General features: G+C 48.6%; 1 protein-coding gene across 1 annotated transcript in view; it reads left to right on the top strand.

Annotated features, from left to right (window-relative positions):
* LOC141074123 (uncharacterized) overlaps positions 1 to 27,075 on the top strand; it is a 236,798-nt gene that overhangs the window by 143,453 nt on the left and 66,270 nt on the right. Inside the window, exons 16-19 of the mRNA XM_073561654.1 lie at positions 16,574 to 16,675; positions 18,420 to 18,538; positions 18,629 to 18,687; positions 21,577 to 21,713. Of these exons, the coding sequence (XP_073417755.1) occupies positions 16,574 to 16,675; positions 18,420 to 18,538; positions 18,629 to 18,687; positions 21,577 to 21,713 (417 nt within the window). The remainder of the gene's footprint in view (positions 1 to 16,573; positions 16,676 to 18,419; positions 18,539 to 18,628; positions 18,688 to 21,576; positions 21,714 to 27,075) is intronic.

Below are 27,075 nucleotides of genomic sequence, written 5' to 3' on the forward strand. Positions count from 1 at the left end.
TTAGGGGTAGTAGTCCGGTGGCTCTGGCTGACGGGATGATGAGGGATTTTAGGGGTAGTAGTCCGGTGGCTCTGGCTGACAGGATGATGTGGGATATTAGGGGTAGTAGTCCGGTGACTCTGGCTGATGGGATGATGTGGGATATTAGGGGTAGTAGTCCAGTGGCTCTGGCTGATGGGAAGATGTGGGATATTAGCGGTAGTAGTCCGGTGGCTCTGGCTGACGGGATGATGTGGGATATTAGGGGTAGTAGTCCAGTGGCTCTGGCTGATGGGATGATGTGGGATATTAGGGGTAGTAGTCCGGTGGCTCTGGCTGACGGGATGATGTGGGATATTAGGGGTAGTAGTCCGGTGGCTCTGGCTGACGGGATGATGTGGGATATTAGGGGTAGTAGTCCAGTGGCTCTGGCTGACGGGATGATGTGGGATATTAGGGGTAGTAGTCCGGTGGCTCTGGCTGACGGGATGATGTGGGATATTAGGGTTAGTAGTCCAGTGGCTCTGGCTGACGGGATGATGTGGGATATTAGAGGTAGTAGTCTGGTGGCTCTGGCTGATGGGATGATGTGGGATATTAGGGGTAGTATTCCAGTGGCTCTGGCTGATGGGATGATGTGAGATATTAGGGGTAGTAGTCCGGTGGCTCTGGCTGACGGGATGATGTGGGATATTAGGGGTAGTAGTCTGGTGGCTCTGGCTGATGGGATGATGTGGGATATTAGGGGTAGTAGTCCAGTGGCTCTGGCTGACGGGATGATGTGGGATATTAGGGGTAGTAGTCCGGTGACTCTGGCTGATGGGATGATGTGGGATATTAGGGGTAGTAGTCCAGTGGCTCTGGCTGATGGGAAGATGTGGGATATTAGCGGTAGTAGTCCGGTGGCTCTGGCTGACGGGATGATGTGGGATATTAGGGGTAGTAGTCCAGTGGCTCTGGCTGATGGGATGATGTGGGATATTAGGGGTAGTAGTCCGGTGGCTCTGGCTGACGGGATGATGTGGGATATTAGGGGTAGTAGTCCGGTGGCTCTGGCTGACGGGATGATGTGGGATATTAGGGGTAGTAGTACAGTGGCTCTGGCTGACGGGATGATGTGGGATATTAGGGGTAGTAGTCCGGTGGCTCTGGCTGATGGGATGATGTGGGATATTAGGGGTAGTAGTCCGGTGGCTCTGGCTGATGGGATGATGTGGGATATTAGGGGTAGTATTCCAGTGGCTCTGGCTGATGGGATGATGTGAGATATTAGGGGTAGTAGTCCGGTGGCTCTGGCTGACGGGATGATGTGGGATATTAGGGGTAGTATTCTGGTGGCTCTGGCTGATGGGATGATGTGGGATATTAGGGGTAGTAGTCCAGTGGCTCTGGCTGACGGGATGATGTGGGATATTAGGGGTAGTAGTCCGGTGGCTCTGGCTGGCGGGATGATGTGGGATATTAGGGGTAGTATTCCAGTGGCTCTGGCTGACGGGATGATGTGGGATATTAGGGGTAGTAGTCCGGTGGCTCTGACTGACGGGATGATGTGGGATATTAGGGGTAGTAGTCTGGTGGCTCTGGCTGATGGGATGATGTGGGATATTAGGGGTAGTAGTCCGGTGGCTCTGGCTGGCGGGATGATGTGGGATATTTGGGGTAGTAGTCCGGTGGCTCTGGCTGGCGGGATGATGTGGGATATTAGGGGTAGTAGTCCAGTGGCTCTGGCTGACGGGATGATGTGGGATATTTGGGGTAGTAGTCCGGTGGCCCTGGCTGACGGGATGATGAGGGATATTAGGGGTAGTAGTCCGGTGGCTCTGGCTGATGGGATGATGTGGGGTATTAGATGTAGTAGTCCGGTGGCTCTGGCTGACGGGATGATGAGGGATATTAGGGGTAGTAGTCCGGTGGCTCTGGCTGACGGGATGATGAGGGATATTAGGGATAGTAGTCCGGTGGCTCTGGCTGATGGGATGATGTGGGATATTAGGGGTAGTAGTCCGGTGGCTCTGGCTGATGGGATGATGTGGGGTATTAGGGGTAGTAGTCCGGTGGCTCTGGCTGACGGGATGATGTGGGATATTAGGGGTAGTAGTCCGGTGGCTCTGGCTGATGGGATGATGTGGGGTATTAGGAGTAGTAGTCAGGTGGCTCTGGCTGACGGGATGATGTGGGGTATTAGGGGTAGTAGTCCAGTGGCTCTGGCTGATGGGATGATGTGGGATATTAGGGGTAGTAGTCCAGTGGCTCTGGCTGACGGGATGATGAGGGATATTAGGGGTAGTAGTCCGGTGGCTCTGGCTGACGGGATGATGAGGGATATTAGGGGTAGTAGTCCGGTGGCTCTGGCTGATGGGATGATGTGGGATATTAGTGGTAGTAGTCCGGTGGCTCTGGCTGATGGGATGATGTGGGATATTTGGGGTAGTAGTCCAGTGGCTCTGGCTGACGGGATGATGTGGGATATTAGGGGTAGTAGTCCAGTGGCTCTGGCTGACGGAATGATGAGGGATATTAGCGGTAGTAGTCCGGTGGCTCTGGCTGACGGGATGATGAGGGATATTAGGGGTAGTAGTCCGGTGACTCTGGCTGATGGGATGATGTGGGATATTAGGGGTAGTAGTCCGGTGGCTCTGGCTGATGGGATGATGTGGGGTATTAGGGGTAGTAGTCCGGTGGCTCTGGCTGACGGGATGATGTGGGGTATTAGGGGTAGTAGTCCAGTGGCTCTGGCTGATGGGATGATGTGGGATATTAGGGGTAGTAGTCCATTGGCTCTGGCTGACGGGATGATGAGGGATATTAGGGGTAGTAGTCCGGTGGCTCTGGCTGACGGGATGATGTGGGATATTAGGGGTAGTAGTCCGGTGGCTCTGGCTGATGGGATGATGTGGGATATTAGGGGTAGTAGTCCGGTGGCTCTGGCTGATGGGATGATGTGGGGTATTAGGGGTAGTAGTCCGGTGGCTCTGGCTGACGGGATGATGTGCGATATTAGGGGTAGTACTCCGGTGGCTCTGGCTGATGGGATGATGTGGGGTATTATGGGTAGTAGTCCAGTGGCTCTGGCTGATGGGATGATGTGGGATATTAGGGGTAGTAGTCCAGTGGCTCTGGCTGACGGGATGATGAGGGATATTAGGGGTAGTAGTCCGGTTGCTCTGGCTGACGGGACGATGTGGGATATTAGGGGTAGTAGTCCGGTGGCTCTGGCTGATGGGATGATGTGGGATATTAGGGGTAGTAGTCCGGTGGCTCTGGCTGATGGGATGATGTGGGGTATTAGGGGTAGTAGTCCGCTGGCTCTGGCTGATGGGATGATGTGGGATATTAGTGGTAGTAGTCCAGTGGCTCTGGCTGATGGGATGATGTGGGGTATTAGGGGTAGTAGTCCGGTAGCTCTGGCTGACAGGATGATGTGGGATATTAGGGGTAGTAGTCCGGTAGCTCTAGCTGATAGGATGATGTGGGATATTAGTGGTAGTAGTCCGGTGGCTCTGGCTGATAGGATGATGTGGGATATTAGTGGTAGTAGTCCGGTAGCTCTGGCTGACAGGATGATGTGGGATATTAGGGGTAGTAGTCCGGTAGCTCTGGCTGACGGGATGATGTGGGATATTAGGGGTAGTAGTCCGGTGGCTCTGGCTGATGGGATGATGTGGGATATTAGGGGTAGTAGTCCGGTGGCTCTGGCTGATGGGATGATGAGGGATATTAGGGGTAGTAGTCTGGTGGCTCTGGCTGACGGGATGATGAGTGATATTAGGGGTAGTAGTCCGGTAGCTCTGGCTGACGGGATGATGTGGGATATTAGGGGTAGTAGTCCGGTGGCTCTGGCTGACGGGATGATGTGGGATATTAGGGGTAGTAGTCCGGTGGCTCTGGCTGACGGGATGATGTGGGATATTAGGGGTAGTAGTCCGGTGGCTCTGGCTGATGGGATGATGTGGGATATTAGGGGTAGTAGTCTGGTGGCTCTGACTGACGGGATGATGTGGGATATTAGGTGGAGTAGTCCGGTGGCTCTGGCTGATGGGATGATGTGGGATATTAGGGGTAGTAGTCCGGTAGTTCTGGCTGACGGGATGATGTGGGGTATTAGGGGTAGTAGTCCGGTGGCTCTGGCTGACGGGATGATGTGGGATATTAGGGGTAGTAGTCCGGTGGCTCTGGCTGATGGGATGATGTGGGATATTAGGGGTAGTAGTCCGGTAGCTCTGGCTGACGGGATGATGTGGGATATTAGAGGTAGTAGTCCGGTGGCTCTGGCTGACAGGATGATGTGGGATATTAGGGGTAGTAGTCCGGTGGATCTGGCTGACGGGATGATGTGGGATATTAGGGGTAGTAGTCCGGTGGCTCTGGCTGACGGGATGATGTGGGATATTAGGGGTAGTAGTCCTGTGGCTCTGGCTGACGGGATGATGTGGGATATTAGTGGTAGTAGTCCGGTGGCTCTGGCTGACGGGATGATGTGGGATATTAGGGGTAGTAGTCCGGTAGCTCTGGCTGACGTGATGATGTGGGATATTAGGGGTAGTAGTCCGGTGGATCTGGCTGATGGAATGATGTGGGATATTAGGGGTAGTAGTCCGGTGGCTCTGGCTGACGGGATGATGTGGGATATTAGGGGTAGTAGTCCGGTGGCTCTGACGGGATGATGTGGGATATTAGGGGTAGTAGTCCGGTGACTCTGGCTGACAGGATGATGTGGGATATTAGTGGTAGTAGTCCGGTGGCTCTGGCTGACGTGATGATATGGGATATTAGGGGTAGTAGTCCGGTGGCTCTGGCTGATGGGATGATGTGGGATATTAGGGGTAGTAGTCCGGTGGCTCTGGCTGACGGGATGATGTGGGATATTAGGGGTAGTAGTCCGGTAGCTCTGGCTGACGGGATGATGTGGGATATTAGGGGTAGTAGTCCGGTGGATCTGGCTGACAGGATGATGTGGGATATTAGGGGTAGTAGTCCGGTAGCTCTGGCTGACGGGATGATGTGGGATATTAGGGGTAGTAGTCTGGTGGCTCTGGCTGACGGGATGATGTGGGATATTAGGGGTAGTAGTCCGGTGGCTCTGGCTGACGGGATGATGTGGGATATTAGGGGTAGTAGTCCGGTAGCTCTGGCTGACGGGATGATGTGGGATATTAGGGGTAGTAGTCTGGTAGCTCTGGCTGATGGGATGATGTGGGATATTAGGGGTAGTAGTCCGGTGGCTCTGGCTGACAGGATGATGTGGGATATTAGAGGTAGTAGTCCGGTGGCTCTGGCTGACAGGATGATGTGGGATATTAGGGGTAGTAGTCCAGTGGCTCTGGCTGATGGGATGATGTGGGATATTAGGGGTAGTCGTCCGGTGGCTCTGGCTGACGGGATGATGTGGGATATTAGGGGTAGTAGTCCGGTGGCTCTGGCTGACGGGATGATGTGGGATATTAGGAATAGTAGTCCGGTAGCTCTGGCTGACGGGATGATGTGGGATATTAGGGGTAGTAGTCCGGTGGCTCTGGCTGACGTGATGATGTGGGATATTAGGGGTAGTAGTACAGTGGCTCTGGCTGACAGGATGATGTGGGATATTAGGGGTAGTAGTCCGGTGGCTCTGGCTGTCGGGATGATGTGGGATATTAGGGGTAGTAGTCCGGTGGCTCTGGCTGACGGGATGATGTGGGATATTAGGGGTAGTAGTCCGGTAGCTCTGGCTGACAGGATGATGTGGGATATTAGGGGTAGTAGTCCGGTGGCTCTGGCTGACGGGATGATGTGGGATATTAGGGGTAGTAGTCCGGTAGCTCTGGCTGACAGGATGATGTGGGATATTAGGGGTAGTAGTCCGGTGGCTCTGGCTGACGGGATGATGTGGGATATTAGGGGTAGTAGTCCGGTGGCTCTGGCTGACGGGATGATGTGGGATATTAGGGGGAGTACTCCAGTGGCTCTGGCTGACGGGATGATGTGGGATATTAGGGGTAGTAGTCCGGTGGCTCTGGCTGATGGGATGATGTGGAATATTAGGGGTTGTAGTCCGGTGGCTCTGGCTGACGGGATGATGTGGGATATTAGGAATATTAGTCCGGTAGCGCTGGCTGACGGGATGATGTGGGATATTAGCGGTAGTAGTCCGGTGACTCTGGCTGATGGGATGATGTGGGATATTAGGGGTAGTAGTCCGGTGGCTCTGGCTGACGTGATGATGTGGGATATTAGGGGTAGTAGTCCGGTGGCTCTGGCTGACGGGATGATGTGGGATATTAGGGGTAGTAGTCCGGTGGCTCTGGCTGTCGGGATGATGTGGGATATTAGGGGTAGTAGTCCGGTGGCTCTGGCTGACGGGATGATGTGGGATATTAGGGGTAGTAGTCCGGTAGCTCTGGCTGACAGGATGATGTGGGATATTAGGGGTAGTAGTCCGGTGGCTCTGGCTGACGGGATGATGTGGGATATTAGCGGTAGTAGTCCGGTGACTCTGGCTGATGGGATGATGTGGGATATTAGGGGTAGCAGTCCGGTGGCTCTGTCTGATGGGATGATGTGGGATATTAGGGGTAGTATTCCGGTGGCTCTGGCTGATGGGATGATGGGGGATATTAGTGGTAGTAGTCCGGTGGCTCTGGCTGACGGGATGATGTGGGATATTAGGGGTAGTAGTCCGGTGGCACTGGCTGACGGGATGATGTGGGATATTAGGGGTAGTAGTCCGGTGGCTCTGGCTGATGGGATGATGTGGGATATTAGTGGTAGTAGTCCGGTGGCTCTGGCTGACGGGATGATGTGGGATATTAGGGGTAGTAGTCCGGTGGCACTGGCTGACGGGATGATGTGGGATATTAGGGGTAGTAGTCCGGTGGCTCTGGCTGACGGGATGATGTGGGATATTAGGGGTAGTAGTCCGGTGGCTCTGGCTGACGGGATGATGTGGGATATTAGGGGTAGTAGTCCGGTGGCTCTGGCTGATGGGATGATGTGGGGTATTAGGGGTAGTAGTCAGGTGGCTCTGGCTGACGGGATGATGTGGGGTATTAGGGGTAGTAGTCCAGTGGCTCTGGCTGATGGGATGATGTGGGATATTAGGGGTAGTAGTCCAGTGGCTCTGGCTGACGGGATGATGAGGGATATTAGGGGTAGTAGTCCGGTGGCTCTGGCTGACGGGATGATGAGGGATATTAGGGGTAGTAGTCCGGTGGCTCTGGCTGATGGGATGATGTGGGATATTAGTGGTAGTAGTCCGGTGGCTCTGGCTGATGGGATGATGTGGGATATTAGGGGTAGTAGTCCAGTGGCTCTGGCTGACGGGATGATGTGGGATATTAGGGGTAGTAGTCCAGTGGCTCTGGCTGACGGGATGATGAGGGATATTAGCGGTAGTAGTCCGGTGGCTCTGGCTGACGGGATGATGAGGGATATTAGGGGTAGTAGTCCGGTGACTCTGGCTGATGGGATGATGTGGGATATTAGGGGTAGTAGTCCGGTGGCTCTGGCTGATGGGATGATGTGGGGTATTAGGGGTAGTAGTCCGGTGGCTCTGGCTGACGGGATGATGTGGGGTATTAGGGGTAGTAGTCCAGTGGCTCTGGCTGATGGGATGATGTGGGATATTAGGGGTAGTAGTCCATTGGCTCTGGCTGACGGGATGATGAGGGATATTAGGGGTAGTAGTCCGGTGGCTCTGGCTGACGGGATGATGTGGGATATTAGGGGTAGTAGTCCGGTGGCTCTGGCTGATGGGATGATGTGGGATATTAGGGGTAGTAGTCCGGTGGCTCTGGCTGATGGGATGATGTGGGGTATTATGGGTAGTAGTCCAGTGGCTCTGGCTGATGGGATGATGTGGGATATTAGGGGTAGTAGTCCAGTGGCTCTGGCTGACGGGATGATGAGGGATATTAGGGGTAGTAGTCCGGTTGCTCTGGCTGACGGGACGATGTGGGATATTAGGGGTAGTAGTCCGGTGGCTCTGGCTGATGGGATGATGTGGGATATTAGGGGTAGTAGTCCGGTGGCTCTGGCTGATGGGATGATGTGGGGTATTAGGGGTAGTAGTCCGCTGGCTCTGGCTGATGGGATGATGTGGGATATTAATGGTAGTAGTCCAGTGGCTCTGGCTGATGGGATGATGTGGGGTATTAGGGGTAGTAGTCCGGTAGCTCTGGCTGACAGGATGATGTGGGATATTAGGGGTAGTAGTCCGGTAGCTCTGGCTGATAGGATGATGTGGGAAATTAGTGGTAGTAGTCCGGTGGCTCTGGCTGATAGGATGATGTGGGATATTAGTGGTAGTAGTCCGGTAGCTCTGGCTGACAGGATGATGTGGGATATTAGGGGTAGTAGTCCGGTAGCTCTGGCTGACGGGATGATGTGGGATATTAGGGGTAGTAGTCCGGTGGCTCTGGCTGATGGGATGATGTGGGATATTAGGGGTAGTAGTCCGGTGGCTCTGGCTGATGGGATGATGTGGGATATTAGGGGTAGTAGTCTGGTGGCTCTGGCTGACGGGATGATGAGTGATATTAGGGGTAGTAGTCCGGTAGCTCTGGCTGACGGGATGATGTGGGATATTAGGGGTAGTAGTCCGGTGGCTCTGGCTGACGGGATGATGTGGGATATTAGGGGTAGTAGTCCGGTGGCTCTGGCTGACGGGATGATGTGGGATATTAGGGGTAGTAGTCCGGTGGCTCTGGCTGATGGGATGATGTGGGATATTAGGGGTAGTAGTCTGGTGGCTCTGACTGACGGGATGATGTGGGATATTAGGTGGAGTAGTCCGGTGGCTCTGGCTGATGGGATGATGTGGGATATTAGGGGTAGTAGTCCGGTAGTTCTGGCTGACGGGATGATGTGGGGTATTAGGGGTAGTAGTCCGGTGGATCTGGCTGACGGGATGATGTGGGATATTAGGGGTAGTAGTCCGGTGGCTCTGGCTGATGGGATGATGTGGGATATTAGGGGTAGTAGTCCGGTAGCTCTGGCTGACAGGATGATGTGGGATATTAGGGGTAGTAGTCCGGTGGATCTGGCTGACGGGATGATGTGGGATATTAGGGGTAGTAGTCCGGTGGCTCTGGCTGACGGGATGATGTGGGATATTAGGGGTAGTAGTCCTGTGGCTCTGGCTGACGGGATGATGTGGGATATTAGTGGTAGTAGTCCGGTGGCTCTGGCTGACGGGATGATGTGGGATATTAGGGGTAGTAGTCCGTTAGCTCTGGCTGACGTGATGATGTGGGATATTAGGGGTAGTAGTCCGGTGGATCTGGCTGATGGAATGATGTGGGATATTAGGGGTAGTAGTCCGGTGGCTCTGGCTGACGTGATGATGTGGGATATTAGGGGTAGTAGTCCGGTGGCTCTGACGGGATGATGTGGGATATTAGGGGTAGTAGTCCGGTGACTCTGGCTGACGGGATGATGTGGGATATTAGTGGTAGTAGTCCGGTGGCTCTGGCTGACGTGATGATATGGGATATTAGGGGTAGTAGTCCGGTGGCTCTGGCTGATGGGATGATGTGGGATATTAGGGGTAGTAGTCCGGTGGCTCTGGCTGACGGGATGATGTGGGATATTAGGGGTAGTAGTCCGGTAGCTCTGGCTGACGGGATGATGTGGGATATTAGGGGTAGTAGTCCGGTGGATCTGGCTGACGGGATGATGTGGGATATTAGGGGTAGTAGTCCGGTAGCTCTGGCTGACGGGATGATGTGGGATATTAGGGGTAGTAGTCTGGTGGCTCTGGCTGACGGGATGATGTGGGATATTAGGGGTAGTAGTCCGGTGGCTCTGGCTGACGGGATGATGTGGGATATTAGGGGTAGTAGTCCGGTAGCTCTGGCTGACGGGATGATGTGGGATATTAGGGGTAGTAGTCTGGTAGCTCTGGCTGATGGGATGATGTGGGATATTAGGGGTAGTAGTCCGGTGGCTCTGGCTGACAGGATGATGTGGGATATTAGAGGTAGTAGTCCGGTGGCTCTGGCTGACAGGATGATGTGGGATATTAGGGGTAGTAGTCCAGTGGCTCTGGCTGATGGGATGATGTGGGATATTAGGGGTAGTCGTCCGGTGGCTCTGGCTGACGGGATGATGTGGGATATTAGGGGTAGTAGTCCGGTGGCTCTGGCTGACGGGATGATGTGGGATATTAGGAATAGTAGTCCGGTAGCTCTGGCTGACGGGATGATGTGGGATATTAGGGGTAGTAGTCCGGTGGCTCTGGCTGACGTGATGATGTGGGATATTAGGGGTAGTAGTCCGGTGGCTCTGGCTGACGGGATGATGTGGGATATTAGGGGTAGTAGTCCGGTGGCTCTGGCTGTCGGGATGATGTGGGATATTAGGGGTAGTAGTCCGGTGGCTCTGGCTGACGGGATGATGTGGGATATTAGGGGTTGTAGTCCGGTAGCTCTGGCTGACAGGATGATGTGGGATATTAGGGGTAGTAGTCCGGTGGCTCTGGCTGACGGGATGATGTGGGATATTAGGGGTAGTAGTCCGGTGGCTCTGGCTGACGGGATGATGTGGGATATTAGGGGGAGTACTCCAGTGGCTCTGGCTGACGGGATGATGTGGGATATTAGAGGTAGTAGTCCGGTGGCTCTGGCTGATGGGATGATGTGGAATATTAGGGGTTGTAGTCCGGTGGCTCTGGCTGACGGGATGATGTGGGATATTAGGAATATTAGTCCGGTAGCGCTGGCTGACGGGATGATGTGGGATATTAGCGGTAGTAGTCCGGTGACTCTGGCTGATGGGATGATGTAGGATATTAGGGGTAGTAGTCCGGTGGCTCTGGCTGACGTGATGATGTGGGATATTAGGGGTAGTAGTCCGGTGGCTCTGGCTGACGGGATGATGTGGGATATTAGGGGTAGTAGTCCGGTGGCTCTGGCTGTCGGGATGATGTGGGATATTAGGGGTTGTAGTCCGGTGGCTCTGGCTGACGGGATGATGTGGGATATTAGGGGTAGTAGTCCGGTAGCTCTGGCTGACAGGATGATGTGGGATATTAGGGGTAGTAGTCCGGTGGCTCTGGCTGACGGGATGATGTGGGATATTAGCGGTAGTAGTCCGGTGACTCTGGCTGATGGGATGATGTGGGATATTAGGGGTAGCAGTCCGGTGGCTCTGGCTGATGGGATGATGTGGGATATTAGGGGTAGTATTCCGGTGGCTCTGGCTGATGGGATGATGGGGGATATTAGGGGTAGCAGTCCGGTGGCTCTGGCTGATGGGATGATGTGGGATATTAGTGGTAGTAGTCCGGTGGCTCTGGCTGACGGGATGATGTGGGATATTAGGGGTAGTAGTCCGGTGGCACTGGCTGACGGGATGATGTGGGATATTAGGGGTAGTAGTCCGGTGGCTCTGGCTGACGGGATGATGTGGTATATTAATGGTAGTAGTCCGGTGGCTCTGGCTGACGGGATGATGTGGGATATTAGGGGTAGTAGTCCACTGGCTCTGGCTGACGGGATGATGTGGGATATTAGGGGTAGTAGTCCGGTGGCTCTGGCTGACGGGATGATGTGGGATATTAGGGGGAGTAGTCTGGTAGCTCTGGCTGACGGGATGATGTGGGATATTAGGGGTAGTAGTCTGGTGGCTCTGGCTGACGGGATGATGTGGGATATTAGGGATAGTAGTCCGGTGGCTCTGGCTGACCGGATGATGTGGGATATTAGGGGTAGTAGTCCGGTGGCTCTGGCTGACGGGATGATGATGGATATTAGGAGTAGTAGTCCGGTGGCTCTAGCTGACGGGATGATGTGGGATATTAGGAATAGTATTCCGGTAGCTCTGGCTGACGGGATGATGTGGGATATAAGGGGTAGTAGTCCGGTGGCTCTGGCTGACGGGATGATGTGGGATATTAGGGGTAGTAGTCCGGTGGCTCTGGCTGACGGGATGATGTGGGATATTAGGGGTAGTAGTCCGGTAGCTCTGGCTGTCGGGATGATGTGGGATATTAGGGGTAGTAGTCCGGTGGCTATGGCTGACGGGATGATGTGGGATATTAGGGGTAGCAGTCCGGTGGCTCTGGCTGACGGGATGATGTGGGATATTAGGGGTAGTAGTCCGGTGACTCTGGCTGACGGGATGATGTGGGATATTAGGGGTAGTAGTCCGGTGACTCTGGCTGACGGGATGATATGGGATATTAGGGGTAGTAGTCCGGTGGCTCTGGCTGACGGGATGATGTGGGATATTAGGGGTAGCAGTCCGGTGGCTCTGGCTGACGGGATGATGTGGGATATTAGGGGTAGTAGTCCGGTGACTCTGGCTGACGGGATGATATGGGATATTAGGGGTAGTAGTCCGGTGGCTCTGGCTGACGGGATGATGTGGGATATTAGGGGTAGTAGTCCGGTGGCTCTGGCTGACGGGATGATGTGGGATATTAGGGGTAGTAGTCCGGTGGCTCTGGTTGATGGGATGATGTGGGATATTAGGGGTAGTAGTCCGGTAGTTCTGGCTGACGGGATGATGTGGGATATTAGGGGTAGTAGTCCGGTGGCTCTGGCTGACGGGATGATGTGGGATATTAGGGGTAGTAGTCCGGTGGCTCTGGCTGACGGGATGATATGGGATATTAGGGGTAGCAGTCCGATGGCTCTGGCTGACGGGATGATGTGGGATATTAGGGGTAGTAGTCCGGTGGCTCTGGCTGATGGGATGATATGGGATATTAGGGGGAGTAGTCCGGTGGCTCTGGCTGATGGGATGATGTGGGATATTAGGGGTAGTAGTCCGGTAGTTCTGGCTGACGGGATGATGTTGGGTATTAGGGGTAGTAGTCCGGTGGCTCTGGCTGACGGGATAATGTGGGATATTAGGGGTAGTAGTCCGGTGGCTCTGGCTGTTGGGATGATGTGGGATTTTAGTGGTAGTAGTCCGGTAGCTCTGGCTGACAGGATGATGTGGGATATTAGGGGTAGTAGTCCGGTGGCTCTGGCTGATGGGATGATGTGGGATATTAGGGGTAGTAGTCCGGTGGCTCTGGCTGACGGGATGATGTGGGATATTAGGGGTAGTAGTCCGATGGCTCTGGCTGATGGGATGATGTGGGATATTAGGGGTAGTAGTCCGGTGGCTCTGGCTGATGGGATGATGTGGGATATTAGGGGTAGTAGTCCGGTGGCTCTGGCTGATGGGATGATGAGGGATATTATAGTGAATGTGGCTATGCGGAGTGGACGGGGGTCTACCCTCAGCTTTATATATATATATATATATATATATATATATATACAGTCATATGTAAAAGTTTGGGCACCCCTATTAATGTTAACCTTTTTTCTTTATAACAATTTTGGTTTTTGCAACAGCTATTTCAGTTTCATATATCTAATAACTGATGGACTCAGTTATATTTCTGGATTCAAATGAGGTTTATTGTACTAACAGAAAATGTGCAATCTGCATTTAAACAAAATTTGACCGGTGCAAAAGTATGGGCACCCTTATCATTTTCTTGATTTGAACACTCCTAACTACTTTTTTACTGACTTCCTGAAGCACTAAATTGGTTTTGTAACCTCATTGAGCTTTGAACTTCATAGTCAGGTGTATCAAATCATGAGAAAAGGTATTTAAAGTGGCCACTTGCAAGTAGTTCTCCTATTTGATTCTCCTATGAAGAGTGGCATCATGAGCTCCTCAAAACAACTCTCAAATGATCTGAAAACAAAGATTATTCAACATAGCTTTTCAGGGGAAGGATACAAAAAGTTGTCTCAGAGATTTAACCTGTCAGTTTCCACTGTGAGGAACATAGTAAGGAAATGGAAGAACACAGATACAGTTCTTGTTAAGCCCAGAAGTGGCAGGCCAAGAAAAATATCAGAAAGGCAGAGAAGAAGAATGGTGAGAACAGTCAAGGACAATCCACAGACCACCTCCAAAGACCTGCAGCATCATCTTGCTGCAGATGGTGTCACTGTGCATCAGTCAACAATACAGCGCATGCATAATGCCTTTTTGTATGACCAAACAACTCAATCTTTGTTTCATCAGTCCACAGGTCCTTCTTCCAAAATTTAAGGCCGGTTTCACATTAGCGCTTTTTCAGCGCGCGCACGGCCGGGGGTAGCTCCGCCCCCGAGCCGGCTCTCTGCCCGGCGTGCCCGCCCCTTGCTTGTAGCGCCGCCTACTAGCGGACAGCGGCGCCTGCGATCGGCGCACCCTATCTTTAGCATAGGGTGCGCAGATCGTGCGCAGGCCGTGCGCTAGTTGCGCTTTGACCTGTGCTGCGCAATTTTGACGGTGTGCCGTGCGCGCCAAAATCAAACTTTTCGGATTTTGGCGCGCACGGCGCACCGTCAAAAGTGCGCAGCGCAGGTCAAAGCGCAACTAGCGCACGGCCTGCGCACGATCTGCGCACCCTATGCTAAAGATAGGGTGCGCCGATCGCAGGCGCCGCTGTCCGCTAGTAGGTGGCGCTACAAGCAAGGGGCGGGCACGCCGGGCAGAGAGCCGGCTTGGGGGCGGAGCTACCCCCGGCCGTGCGCGCGCTGAAAAAGCGCTAATGTGAAACCGGCCTAACTGGCTTGTCCAAATGTGCTTTTGCATACCTCAGGCGACTCTGTTTGTGGCGTGCTTGCAGAAACGGCTTCTTTCGCATCACTCTCCCATACAGCTTCTCCTTGTGCAAAGTGCACTGTATTGTTGACCGATGCACAGTGACACCATCTGCAGCAAGATGATGCTGCAGGTCTTTGGAGGTGGTCTGTGGATTGTCCTTGAGTGTTCTCACCATTCTTCTTCTCTGCCTTTCTGATATTTTTCTTGGCCTGCCACTTCTGGGCTTAACAAGAACTGTACCTGTGTTCTTCCATTTCCTAACTATGTTCCTCACAGTGGAAACTGACAGGTTAAATCACTGAGACAACTTTTTGTATCCTTCCCCTGAAAAGCTATGTTGAATAATCTTTGTTTTCAGATCATTTGAGAGTTGTTTTGAGGAGCCCATGATGCCACTCTTCATAGGAGAATCTAATAGGAGAACTACTTGCAAGTGGCCACCTTAAATACCTTTTCTCATGATTTGATACACCTGGCTATGAAGTTCAAAGCTCAATGAGGTACAAAACCAATTTAGTGCTTCAAGAAGTCAGTAAAAAGTAGTTAGGAGTGTTCAAATCAAGAAAATGATAAGGGTGCCCATACTTTTGCACCGGTCAAATTTTGTTTAAATGCAGATTGCACATTTTCTGTTAGTACAATAAACCTCATTTGAATCCAGAAATATAACTGAGTCCATCAGTTATTAGATATATGAAACTGAAATACCTGTTGCAAAAACCAAAATTGTTATAAAGAAAAAAGGTTAACATTAATAGGGGTGCCCAAACTTTTACATATGACTGTATATAGATATAATCATTATAATATGTTATAACTAAACGTAGTTAGTTACTATGCCCGGGCAGCGCCGGGCTCTTCAGCTAGTATATATATACATACATAAAAGATGCCCAGGTTATACTATCATGCTCTATATCACAATATGCAAATTGACACCAGATAAATACAGGCCCGTGTTTTCTTTGTGGGGTTTGTCCAGGGAAATGGAGGAACATTGTACTTACCCATTACAGAGATGGCCGTGTACAATCACATGCACTCACTTTAGTACATGGCGGACTCCTTGTTTCTATGACTGCTGTGGTAAAATAAAAATTGAGCTCTGATTAGTTGCACTTATAACATGAAAGCTGAACTCTGATTGGTTCTTCAGGTAACATGAAAGCTGACTTCTGATCGGTTCATCTGGCAACATGAAAGGTGAACTCTGATTGGTTCTTCTGGTTACATGAAGCTGAGCTTTGATTGGTTCCTCTCGTAAAATGAAAGAGACGCTCTGCTTACGATGGTCAAAAAAATGTTGTTGCTGTAAGAGTTATGGCTGTCATCATACTGTACAAATCACGCCATGGCCTCAGGGGTCTGGTGTTTGTGGCCCCCCGTGTGTTCCTCATACCCGTTATACATGGTTATAGACCAGGAGATCACTCTGTAATTTTGTACTTATTACATACAGTTGTGCTGAAAAGTTTACATACCCCGGCAGAATTTTTGCTTTCTTGGCCTTTTTTTCAGAGAATATGAATGATAACACCAAATCTTTTCCTCCACTCATGGTTAGTGGTTGGGTGAAGCCATTTATTGTCAAACTACTGTGTTTTCTCTTTTTAAGTCATAATGACAACCCAAAACATGCAAATGACCCTGATCAAAAGTTCACACACCCACGAGTGGAGAAAAAGTTTTGGTGTTATCATTGATATTCTCTGAAAAAAAAGGCCAAAAAGCAAAAATTCTGCCGGGGTGTGTAAACTTTTCAGCACAACTGTACAATGAGATGTCGAAATGGATCCAAAAACTCCAATCTTTACCTATAAACTGAAACATGTTCACTCTTAGCCTCTTCTATCCCAGTTCACTTGTCTGCGGGTCAGGTAGCTGAGATTTGGAGTGCTGTTTGAGGCCGTCGTCACACCACCGAGGTGCAGGACATATAGTAAACTGCTCGGCGGCTTCCGTGGCGTTTGACTACTTGAAGTTTCTAAATGATGCGTTTTTCATCTTTTCCCAGAACCATGTCAGAATGGCGGGTCTTATGATGGAGTTAAATGTATTTGCACTGATTTTTTCTACGGTCCTTTGTGCGAACTTGTCGTTGAGCGCATTCCTCCGGGTAAGTCTGTTCTTATGAATAAAGCACTTTATAGGGCACCAACACATACATTAGTCCAACACCTGCTGCTGCTTCGACCCCCAGAGATCTCGAGAGTCAGGCTCTGCAGAGCTCTGTCAGCCTCCACTCTCCTCATTGTCTATGGAAGCGTCGGAAATGTCTTTCTTCAGCAGTTCCATAGAGCAGATGTCGATCATGGGAGCCCCCATTGCATTTAGGACCTGTTTCTCGATGTACCAGGACCCTTTTCTTAGGTCCCAGCCACAGCAATCAGCTAGTTATCCCCATTCCTATGGGCAGGAGACCACTTGAGGTTTTGGGGAAAATGTTTTCATAAAGATGGAAGCCCCATATCCACTTAGTTTCCACAGAGGACTGTGACATCAAAGAAATTAAAGGAGTTGTCCAGGACTATTTTACTATGGGTCTTAAAACCGCTCGGTCCACTGATCGCTCCTGCCAGAGGTTCAACTGCTAACCGTCAACAGAGCAGCTCTTCTTTCCCCGGAATTACAAAAGAAATAGGCCTAGAAAAATAGCTCTTCCAAGATAGATATCATCCAAAAAGATCACAGAAGTATATAGCCATAAAACACATTATTTTATTGGAATCAATACAAAAAACACAGACATATACAAGATTAAAAAGGAGATGAATAGCCAATATAACATCTCAAAGTACATGTGCAGAGATAAGAGTAATGCACGTAGTGCTGGCAAAATACAAAACTCATGGGAAAAATCATAAATGTGGGAAAAAGAAGGCAGCTAGACACATCAATGCAAAGCCTACATAGTTAAGCAACATATGTCACCACCAATCCTGCATGATGCTCCCGAGCCGTAAGGCAGGAAGGCTGCACATATGAGATAAAATTACTCGCAGTAGATCCCACATGATGGTAAAATGACAACCCAATGAGATACATAGTGAAAAGGCATACGACCTTGAGATGAAGCGGTCCCCGACGCGCGTTTCGCGTAGGCTTCGTCCTGGGGGGTGAGTGTTGCTTAACTCTGTAGGCTTTGCATTGATGTGTCTAGATGCCTTCTTTTTCCCACATTTATGATTTTTCCCATGAGTTTTGTATTTTGCCAGCACTACGTGCATTACTCTTATCTCTGCACATGTACTTTGAGATGTTATATTGGCTATTCATCTCATTTTTAATCTTGTATATGTCTGTGTTTTTTGTATTGATTCCAATAAAATAATGTGTTTTATGGCTATATACTTCCGTGATCTTTTTGGATGATATCTTCTTTCTCCGGGCTGCTCAGTCGTCAGTGCGTGACTGTCGACGTCATGATGATTGACAGCCTGCTCCCAGCAGTTAGGCAGCATCGAGCCGGCTGTCAGTGAGCATGACATCAGCAGTCATGTCCCATCAATGAGCAGAACAGAAAGCACTGAATCACCAGCAGGAGCGATCTGTGCCCGCAGAGATCAGTGCCAGGCACAACAGACAGGTAACAAGCAACTACCGTACCTGATTGTTCTTAGGCCCATAGTAAAAACATTAAACAGTCCTGGATAACCACTTTAAGCTGCCAAGGTCAGTGTCATCTCTGATCATGGATCATGGCAGCAGCTGACTGCTACTGCTGAAGTCTTCTGAGTACTGTTAAATGTTGCCCCACATCCAGTCAGCGAACTACGCTCATTTTTACTTCCGAGCCATGGGGCCCTCCTATTCCTGCCGAACGTGATAACCTTCTTGTATGTGTCTCTTTCTTTTCACAGTTGAAAAGGTTGACGCGTCTTTAGACGTTACAGTGAAAATTAATCAACCATTTGAAGAAAGCCTAAAAGACAACAGCTCCGCGGAATACAAGAAATTTGAAACCGAGTTTAAAGATAAGGTGAGATCTAAGCGTATTCCTGAAACCAACACTTATAGGTAATAACTGATCGGATATAACAAGCATGTCCTGCCTACATCCTCCATACAGATGACCTCTGTCTATCAAAATGTCGCTGGATACAAGGAGGTTCAGATAGAGTCAATTCGGTAAGTGGCCTATAAGCTTTGTTCCACATCTCATGCGAAAAGGTCCGCCCCATGTAATGTCCACTAGTGACGCCCCTTACCTCATTTCGGGGACCATGAGAGCATCCTACAATCCCTTAGAGCATCTAATGTCAAAAGTGGCTGTCAGACCTTGTTCATCCACTGTGGGTCTCTACAAAGCTACTTCTTGCAAGTGCCTGACCCATTTAGGCGTTTCCCATGGAACTGCACCAGTAAAGATGACACCCTGCACTTACTCAGGTCCTAATGGCCACTAGACAACGACGTTTCACAGATTGTCTGACTTCTCTCAGCCATGACCGTGCAGTATTTTGCGCAACAGAAGTACAAGTCCTGACCGGAGAGCTGCCCCTTTTCTACAGATCGATTTTCACTGACAATTATTGCGTTCTTATCACTCGTACAGTGTATCCTTACTATGTTCCCTTGACTATTTCATTAGATGATTAGATGTACCATGCCCCTTGAATACATAATTTGTCACCATGCATCCCCTTAGTATATAATTTTCCAAACTGCTCATTGAATACATAATTTATGTTTCCCCCTAGTATATAATTAGACACACTGTTCCCTATGAATAAAGAGTTAGCCACTATTTTTCCTTTTAGTATATAATTAGTCACTCTTTGCCCTATGAACAATTAGCCAAGCTATATCCCCTAAGTATATATGTGCACTTTCAATACATATTAGAAACTGTGTGCGCCTTTAGTATATAATTATCCAAACGGTGCCCTTTATAATAATAATAATAATATTTATATAGCGCTAACACATTCCGCTGCGCTTTACAGTTTGCACACATTATCATCACTGTCCCCCTATGGGGCTCACAATCTATATTCCCTATCAGTATGTCTTTGGAATGTGGGAGGAAACAGGAGTACCCGGAGGAAACCCACACAAACACGGGGAGAAGATACAAACTCCCTGCAGATGTTGTTCTTGGTGGGATTCGAACCCAGGAATCCAGAGCTGCAAGGGGCTAACCACTGAGCCACCATGCTGCCCTTTGAATATAAAATAAGCCAATATGTTCCCTTAGTGTATTATCAACCCCACTGTGCCTCTTTAATATATAAATCAGCTACACTGGGCAGGGCACTCTTTCTGCCCTAAGGGCACTCACTTCTAGTTCAGAGTTCCCAGGTCCTCTTCTAGCTGCTACTTTAGCCTCTAAGGCTAAGTCCACAATGATTTTTGGAAGCCTTTTTTTCTGCACGAAAAATGCAGTGTTTGCAGTAAAAACCCTGGATAAGAACCCAGCTACATGTGAACAAGCCCATCTAGAATGATGCAGGAGGAGAAATGACGCTTACATTATAAAAGGTGTTGAGCGATGAGTCTTTCCTTCCAAGAACTCATTGAGGTTGTTACTGTCCTCACTGACCACACAAGTCTTCTCACGTTGCTCGAATTGTATGAACAGGCTTCTCACTAGGTCTCTAGCACTGGAGTAGACAAAGAACACATTGGGACAACACACGTCTTACATAGAGGGAGAAAATGAGGGTTACCATTGCTCCAAACAATTTTTATGGGTTTGTGCAAAATTGGGATTGAGGGCACAAGTGTCGAATGCGCAGCCCAGCCAGGGCAATTTACGTCTTCTTCATAAGTGATAGGTTGAATTATCCGGGAAATGTTCAGTAAAGTTACACTCACAAGAAGGGGGTCCCGAGTACCTTCTCTGACCAAGGTGAGGAGTGCCCTTCATTAACCCTTCCACACAGGAGTGGACATACCATTGGTGCAACCTGTGCAGTCACACAGGGGCCAAAGAACGTAACGGGGCCCCACTACCACCTCCAAAGTAGTAAGCAACTTTTTGTCCTTGATGCAAGAAAGGGAACATATATTGACCTTCAACAGGGACCCTCTTCTGTCTGTGTCCACCATTGCTTTCACCATACTAAACCACATGCTGTATAAACAGAAGAGCAGTAAAAAAAAAGGTGCAGAGAGGTAGACGGGCTCAACGAAAGGGGGAAAAAAAGGTTGCCGATAGTGTATTCCAAATGAGAAGTGGTTTTAGTGTGTAGGGGGTGATGCGTTTTGAAAGCGGACTGCTGTCCTACTAGGCCATATATAATGTATTGATATGTGAACAATTACTGTAAAGGGGTTGTCTGATACATAAAAAGCCCTGTCTAATATCACTACCCCCCTTTAAAAAGACAACACAGTTTGAAAATTTAGAGGGGTTGTCCTATACAGAAAAATGTACTTTATAAATATCTATTTTAAACCCTAAACGCTTTCGTAATTTACTTTACTTGCCCTACTGCGCCCCCCATACAGCTAATACATATATCTGTTTTCTAACTTTTCTTCCTGTGACATTTTGTTCAAGTCCCAGCATTCACCAGGGAGTCTCACACGGGACGTCACAGGAGGATGACCCTGCAGTCAGTCACTTCCTGAAACAGGATGTCATCACAAATCAAAGCCTCTCAAATTAATCACAGGGAGAAGTGATGGCAGCGGCTCCTCACAGTCAGTCCTCCAACTTCGATCAATGCTGCCCGATCCATTTCAGGATGGTAATAAAAGTTGCGTTGGGCGACGCAGCCCACAACATGATGATGTCCTGTTGCAGACCACCCTCCTGAGACTTCCGAGTGATTGTTGGAACTCGACCAGAACGTTTTGCTCAGTAGATATCACCCGTGAGACCTCCTACTGTTTAGGAGCGCCTCGGTTTCTGCTGTATCTTTTGTAAATCACTTATAGACTCTAGTATCCCAGCGACATTACTGGAATAGTATCATTAACCACTTAGACTAAATCCCTGTCACCTCTGTTTTGGCACCGCACCCTTGTAGCCCCTCTCCCAATTCATGACTTTCCATACATCTGTTATAGAAACGGCAGCATCATTGTGAACCATAAAGTGATTGTAGAATTGACATTTAAGGAAGGTGGAAACGTGACGGCGGAGTGCGAGGAGATCTTCAAAGAAGTGGAGACAAAGCTAAGCGAGGACACAAACAACTGCACCGGTAAGGAGGAAGGAACACGACGAATGTAGATTTATAGAAAAGTCTGCGCCGGTGTTGGCCCGTCCACAGGATCTCCTGTACTACACAGCCTTAACCCCTCAAGGACGATTTTTAGTTTTTGCACTATCATACCTTCCTCTCTTTCTTCCAAGAGCCATACCAGTTTAATTTTTCCCAGAAACATTACCAATATGTGGGCTTATTTTCTACAGGTCGAGTTGTCGTGTCAAATTGCACCCTTCATTTTACTAAAAAATGTACTGAAAAACGGGGGGAAAAAAAATTCCGTGGGTGTAAGGCTAGTTTCACACTAGCATTTTTTTGCGCTGCATTTTTGCGCAGTGCAAGCGCATACAAAAAACGCATCATGCGTTTTGTATGCGTTTGCTGCTTTTTTTGCGCATGTGTTTTAACCATTTTTTATCCACCTTTACTCTTAAAACACATGTGTTTTTAAACGCAGACGTGCGCATGTCCATGCGCACATCTGCGTTCCCATAGACTGTAATGTGTTTTTTTTGCGCATTCCGTGCGCATGCGTTATTTTGAGACAGGCCGGACGGACCAAAAATGCAACAGGTAGCGTTCGGTGCACTTGGGCGCACGTAAAACGCGCGCAAACGCTAGACCATGCGCACCCATGTTAAAGATAGGGGAAAAGGACGCATGCGCATGTATGCGCAAAAATGCAAGTGTGAAACCAGCCTAAGATGTATAAAATAAGCACAGTTCCACCATTGCTCTTATATTTAGTTTTTGTTTATTTTTGTCATTCATTGTGCGGTAAGAATGACTGGATAAAATGATTATCCGGATCAGTATGATTACAAGCGTTGACAAACTTGTATATTTTTTTAGTGACTTAAAAAAATTCAGAAGTTTGCAAAAAGGAAAAAAAGTGATAGAATTGTCATTTTCTGAGACCCGCAACATTTTTAAATTCCCGTCAATGGACCCGTGAGAGGACTTGTTTTTGGGTAGCGAAATAACGCTTTTGGGGCACATGTAGTGTTTTGATCAGTTTTTATTGCAATTTGTGATCAGTGATGGAAAAACAGCAATTCTGACATTACTATTTTTTCTTCAAGATATTTGCCTTATACATTAAATACCTTATAATTTTAATATACCAGACCTTTATGAATGAGGTAATACCAAATTTGAATATTTTGTGTGGGTTTATATAAAAAATGATGTGTATGTCAAAGAGTTGGAAGGTGTTATGACCTCAATCCAACTTTTCCAAATTCGTTTTAACTGCTTAACGTTTCGATAGCCATAAAATAGCTAAAAGGAGAGGCCGTTCCGTTCTCATAGCAACTTACACTTGGCAGCCGCCATTACCTTATAGGAGAGGGTACCCATAAAAAAAGAGAATTACTTATTAATTTTTTTTATTTTATTTTGTTCAAGATAACATTTTGAAAACATTAATCCCATTCACAATTCCGACCATTAGAGGACATGCACTTTTCCCAACATTTTTTCCACTATTCGAAACGTTTTTAGATTCTCCTGAACTAATGCTCTTCAGTGCCTCCAGCTATTTTTTTCTTCACCTCTTTTACATCCTGAAAATGCTTTTTCTTTAGGTTCTTCTTGAAGTTGCAGGGGGAAAAAGTGGGTGAAAAAACATTGCCATGCCATTTTTCACAAAAAAGTGGTTGATTTTCAACGCTATGTGGGCAGGCGCGTTGTCATGATGAAGCAGCCAGTCCCCCGATTGCCACAATTCCGGTTAGTTTTTTTTCCTCAATGCCTCCTGCATTCTCTTCAGCACTTATAGATAATAATGTTGGTTCACTGTAGCTTCCAGAGAAACAAATTCATCGAGAATGACTCCTTTGATGTCCGTGAAAACCAAACCATCATGGACTTCAAGTTTGATTTCATTTGTTGCACTTTTCTTTGGTCTTGGCGATGAAGCTTCTTCCACTGGCTGCTGTTTTGTTTCAGGAACATAAGCGTAAAACCAAGATTCATCCCCGGTGATGACTTACTTTCCCTACCTAGACCCCTGCAACTCTTCTGCTTATTTCCATAAATTGTTGAAAGCATTTTCAGGACATAGAAGAGGTTAAGAAAAAAATTGCTGGAGGCACTGAACAGCATTTGATCAGAAGAATATAAAAAATGGAAAAACCGTTGGGACAAGTGCATGTCTTCTAATGGACGTAGATTGTGAAGGGGATTCATGTTTTCTAGATGATATCTTGAATAAAGAAAAAATAAATAAGTAAGTCTGTTTTTTTTAGGTACCTCTTAATAGGTGGAATAAAAAAAATAGCGCAATGCCCCTATAAAAAAGTCTGAAAAAAACGCTATAGAGAAAACACCACATAAAGCGTTTTCTGTTTCAAAATCGATGTGAGCCCGTTGCTTGCACATACCCTAAATGTGATTTTTTTTTTTTTGTTTTGCTATACATGGCGTTAGGACTTTGGGAATATAGTATGTCTGGATGTGGTTTGATTTTGTTTGTATTTTCTTTTTATTAACCGAAGCACATTTTTACTTCTTATTTATTTTTTACTGTGATATCTTTTTTAATCTAACTGTAATTCACTTGAACCCGCAGTATATGTAGTACTTTAATCTGCTGATTGTTTATACAAAGCCTTGTTGTTACAATATTTTCTGTAGCGTTAGGTCGGTTTCACATTTGCGCTTCAGGGTGCAGCGACGGCCAGCGCACGGCCACAGCTAAGCCCCGCCCCCTGCCGCGTCTCCGCCGGTAGCTCCGCCTCCGGGAGCATGACGCTGCATGCGTCATGCGTCCCCTATCTTTATCACTGAGGACGCAGGCCGTGCGCAGTATGCGTTTTTGCGGTGCCTGCGTCCTTTTGACCTGTTGCAACCTGTTGCAATTTGGTTGCGCTCGGCGCACCGTCAAAAGGACGCAGGCGCCGCCAAACGCATACTGCGCACGGCCTGCATCCTCAGTGATAAAGATAGGGGACGCATGACACATGCAGCGTCATGCGCCCGGAGGCGGAGCTACCGGCTGAGATGCGGCAGGGGACGGGGCTTAGCGGCGGCCGTGTGCAGGCCATCGCTGCGCCCTGAAGCGCAAATGTGAAACCGGCCCTACACGAACACCTTCAGCTGCTGTTCATAAATGTCGCTCAATGTCGGACTTTATTTGCATAATCGCATTTCCCAGGGAGCATTGCACCTAGGATTTCACTGATTGAGCACCTTTGCCAGCTGCCGCGGTGTTTTCTTTGACTGGTCTCCCTGAGGTCAGTGATTGCTCAAGAGATATTATGACACCACAGTGACCTATAATGTTATTGAGATTTCCACAAGTTAAGGTTCCTTAAGTTGTTCCTTAGCAACTGACTACAAGCTCTCAGGTTGTAGTCTGTTGCTAGGGTGCATCTTAAAGGTTTTTGTACACTTAACATTAACCAAATATTTCATATACGATGGTGATGAATGTCAGATCATTGGGACCCACACTGATTGCTTGATCAGAGGATCCAGTTTCCCGTCCTGGTTGACTTTCCATCCTGCTACTCTAATTAAGGGATATTCCTGAGTTTGAAAGTTATCTATTATCAATGAGATAGGGGAGAATTATTTGAGAGTTAAGTTGTCCAACTATGTCCATGACCCCAGTGATGTCTAAAATAGGGGCTTGGAATAGCTCTGACTGAATAGAGCTCTGGTTGATCATACACACATTCATTTCATACATTTTAATGGGAGCACCAGAGGTTGCCAGCTGACCTTCGGCACTCCAGTTAAAATGAATGGAGCGGTTACGCACTTGTGTAAGGAGGTAGTGGAGGACCTCTCCTTCCTGTGTGGTCCCCGGGCACTTTATGTAAATATGTTACAATTACCATGTATTACTAATGTATTGCCTTGCACTGTGTTTATATTGTGTAACGTGGGGAATTCCCCTTTAAGTGTCTATGAATCACCCCCAGGGCAAGTGGGGTTCACTTACTCGCTACCGGGCCGGTATCTTAAAGGGGAAGTTTCGCAGTGGCAATGACCCGGTCCGTGGCCCTGGGTGTCCATGTAAAATAGGTGGAAATGAATAAAGTTTATCTATGGATAAATTTGTGATGCCACCTGTGGTATCTGGTCATAAGGGGACAAGCGCTGCAGTGCAGATCCTCTGGGACAGATGGTGTGGTGCAGTAGAGGTGTAATAGCTCTCCACAGGCAGAGCTGTAGTCCCAGGGCAGTTGTAGAATAGATATTGAGGTAGAGGGCGTAGTGTTCAGGCACAGAGATGTAGCAGTGCTGAAGGGATTGATGCAGGAAGAAGGCAATGACACAGCTGAAAGCACTTCCAATGCTTTACTCACATTTCTGGCATACACAGGTGCCTGCCTCAGTGCCATGTCCTCCAGGTAAGGGACTCAGCCAACTACCAGGCAGATGGAGCACACCTTTCCAGCACTCCCTTCCAAATGTGCCTTTTCTGATCATCTCCTTTCTAGCGCTAATCTGAAGTACTTATAGTTATGAATTACACTCAAGTTCCTCTTTCTTGCTGTTACTTATAACTCCACTCGCATGACAGGCAGCTGTAGCCTACTTCAGGGACTCCTTACAATCATGTCCCGGCTGACACACGTTGCTGCTGTGTCGTCGAGTCTTAGGTGGGAATAAAGTGGTCACAACTTCTATTCCACTGGTTTCTGCTGTAGGATCATTAGTATCAAACACAGCCTCGGATACCGGCACCCAGCCTTTGGTGCATAGACTTAGGGAAGGGCTCTGCTCTTTCCCTAGTCCCCAGCTCTCTTCTCCTCATGTTCCGTCCTTTTCTATCTTTCCTCTGAAGAACTGATCTTTCTCTTTCTCTCTTTCCTTGCCTGCAGCTCCAGCTCACAGGAGGCTGCTGCATATACGTCCTTTCACTCCATCCCTCTCAAGGGATTCTTGCCTAACTTCCTGTCAGCTTTCCCCTCTAAGTGCAATCTAAGCTCCACCCACCTCCCAGCACCCTTCATGAACCAAAGCAGCTGCCATAGAGGGTGCTCTGCTGTTCTAACGTGTCTGTGCTGGGTGCAGGTGCTGGAGTCTGGTCAGGTGTTACCATCGTACCTGAGGAGTGGGATACTAAACCTCAGGAGGAGGTGCAGTACCTCTATGGCGACTGAACCCTCAGGGGCGCCACATACCCCCCGTTAACCACAGCACGTCCGCGGGCTGTAACCAATGAGAAAGCCAAAGGTATTAATGGAACATACAAATTTTTGATGCATTATAACTGGTAAACAACGAGAAATACAACTTCCCAATAGGGGAGGCGCTTGTGACTTGAACATTGCTAGATTCACTACCAGTTCAAAGTGCTATTCTCCTTCATAATTTATCTCCCTTTACAGTATCAAAACTC

This window comes from Dendrobates tinctorius, unplaced genomic scaffold (genome assembly GCF_039654945.1).
Source record: "Dendrobates tinctorius isolate UK_male_01 unplaced genomic scaffold, ASM3965494v1 ptg000324l, whole genome shotgun sequence".
Taxonomy (NCBI): Eukaryota; Metazoa; Chordata; class Amphibia; order Anura; family Dendrobatidae; genus Dendrobates; species Dendrobates tinctorius.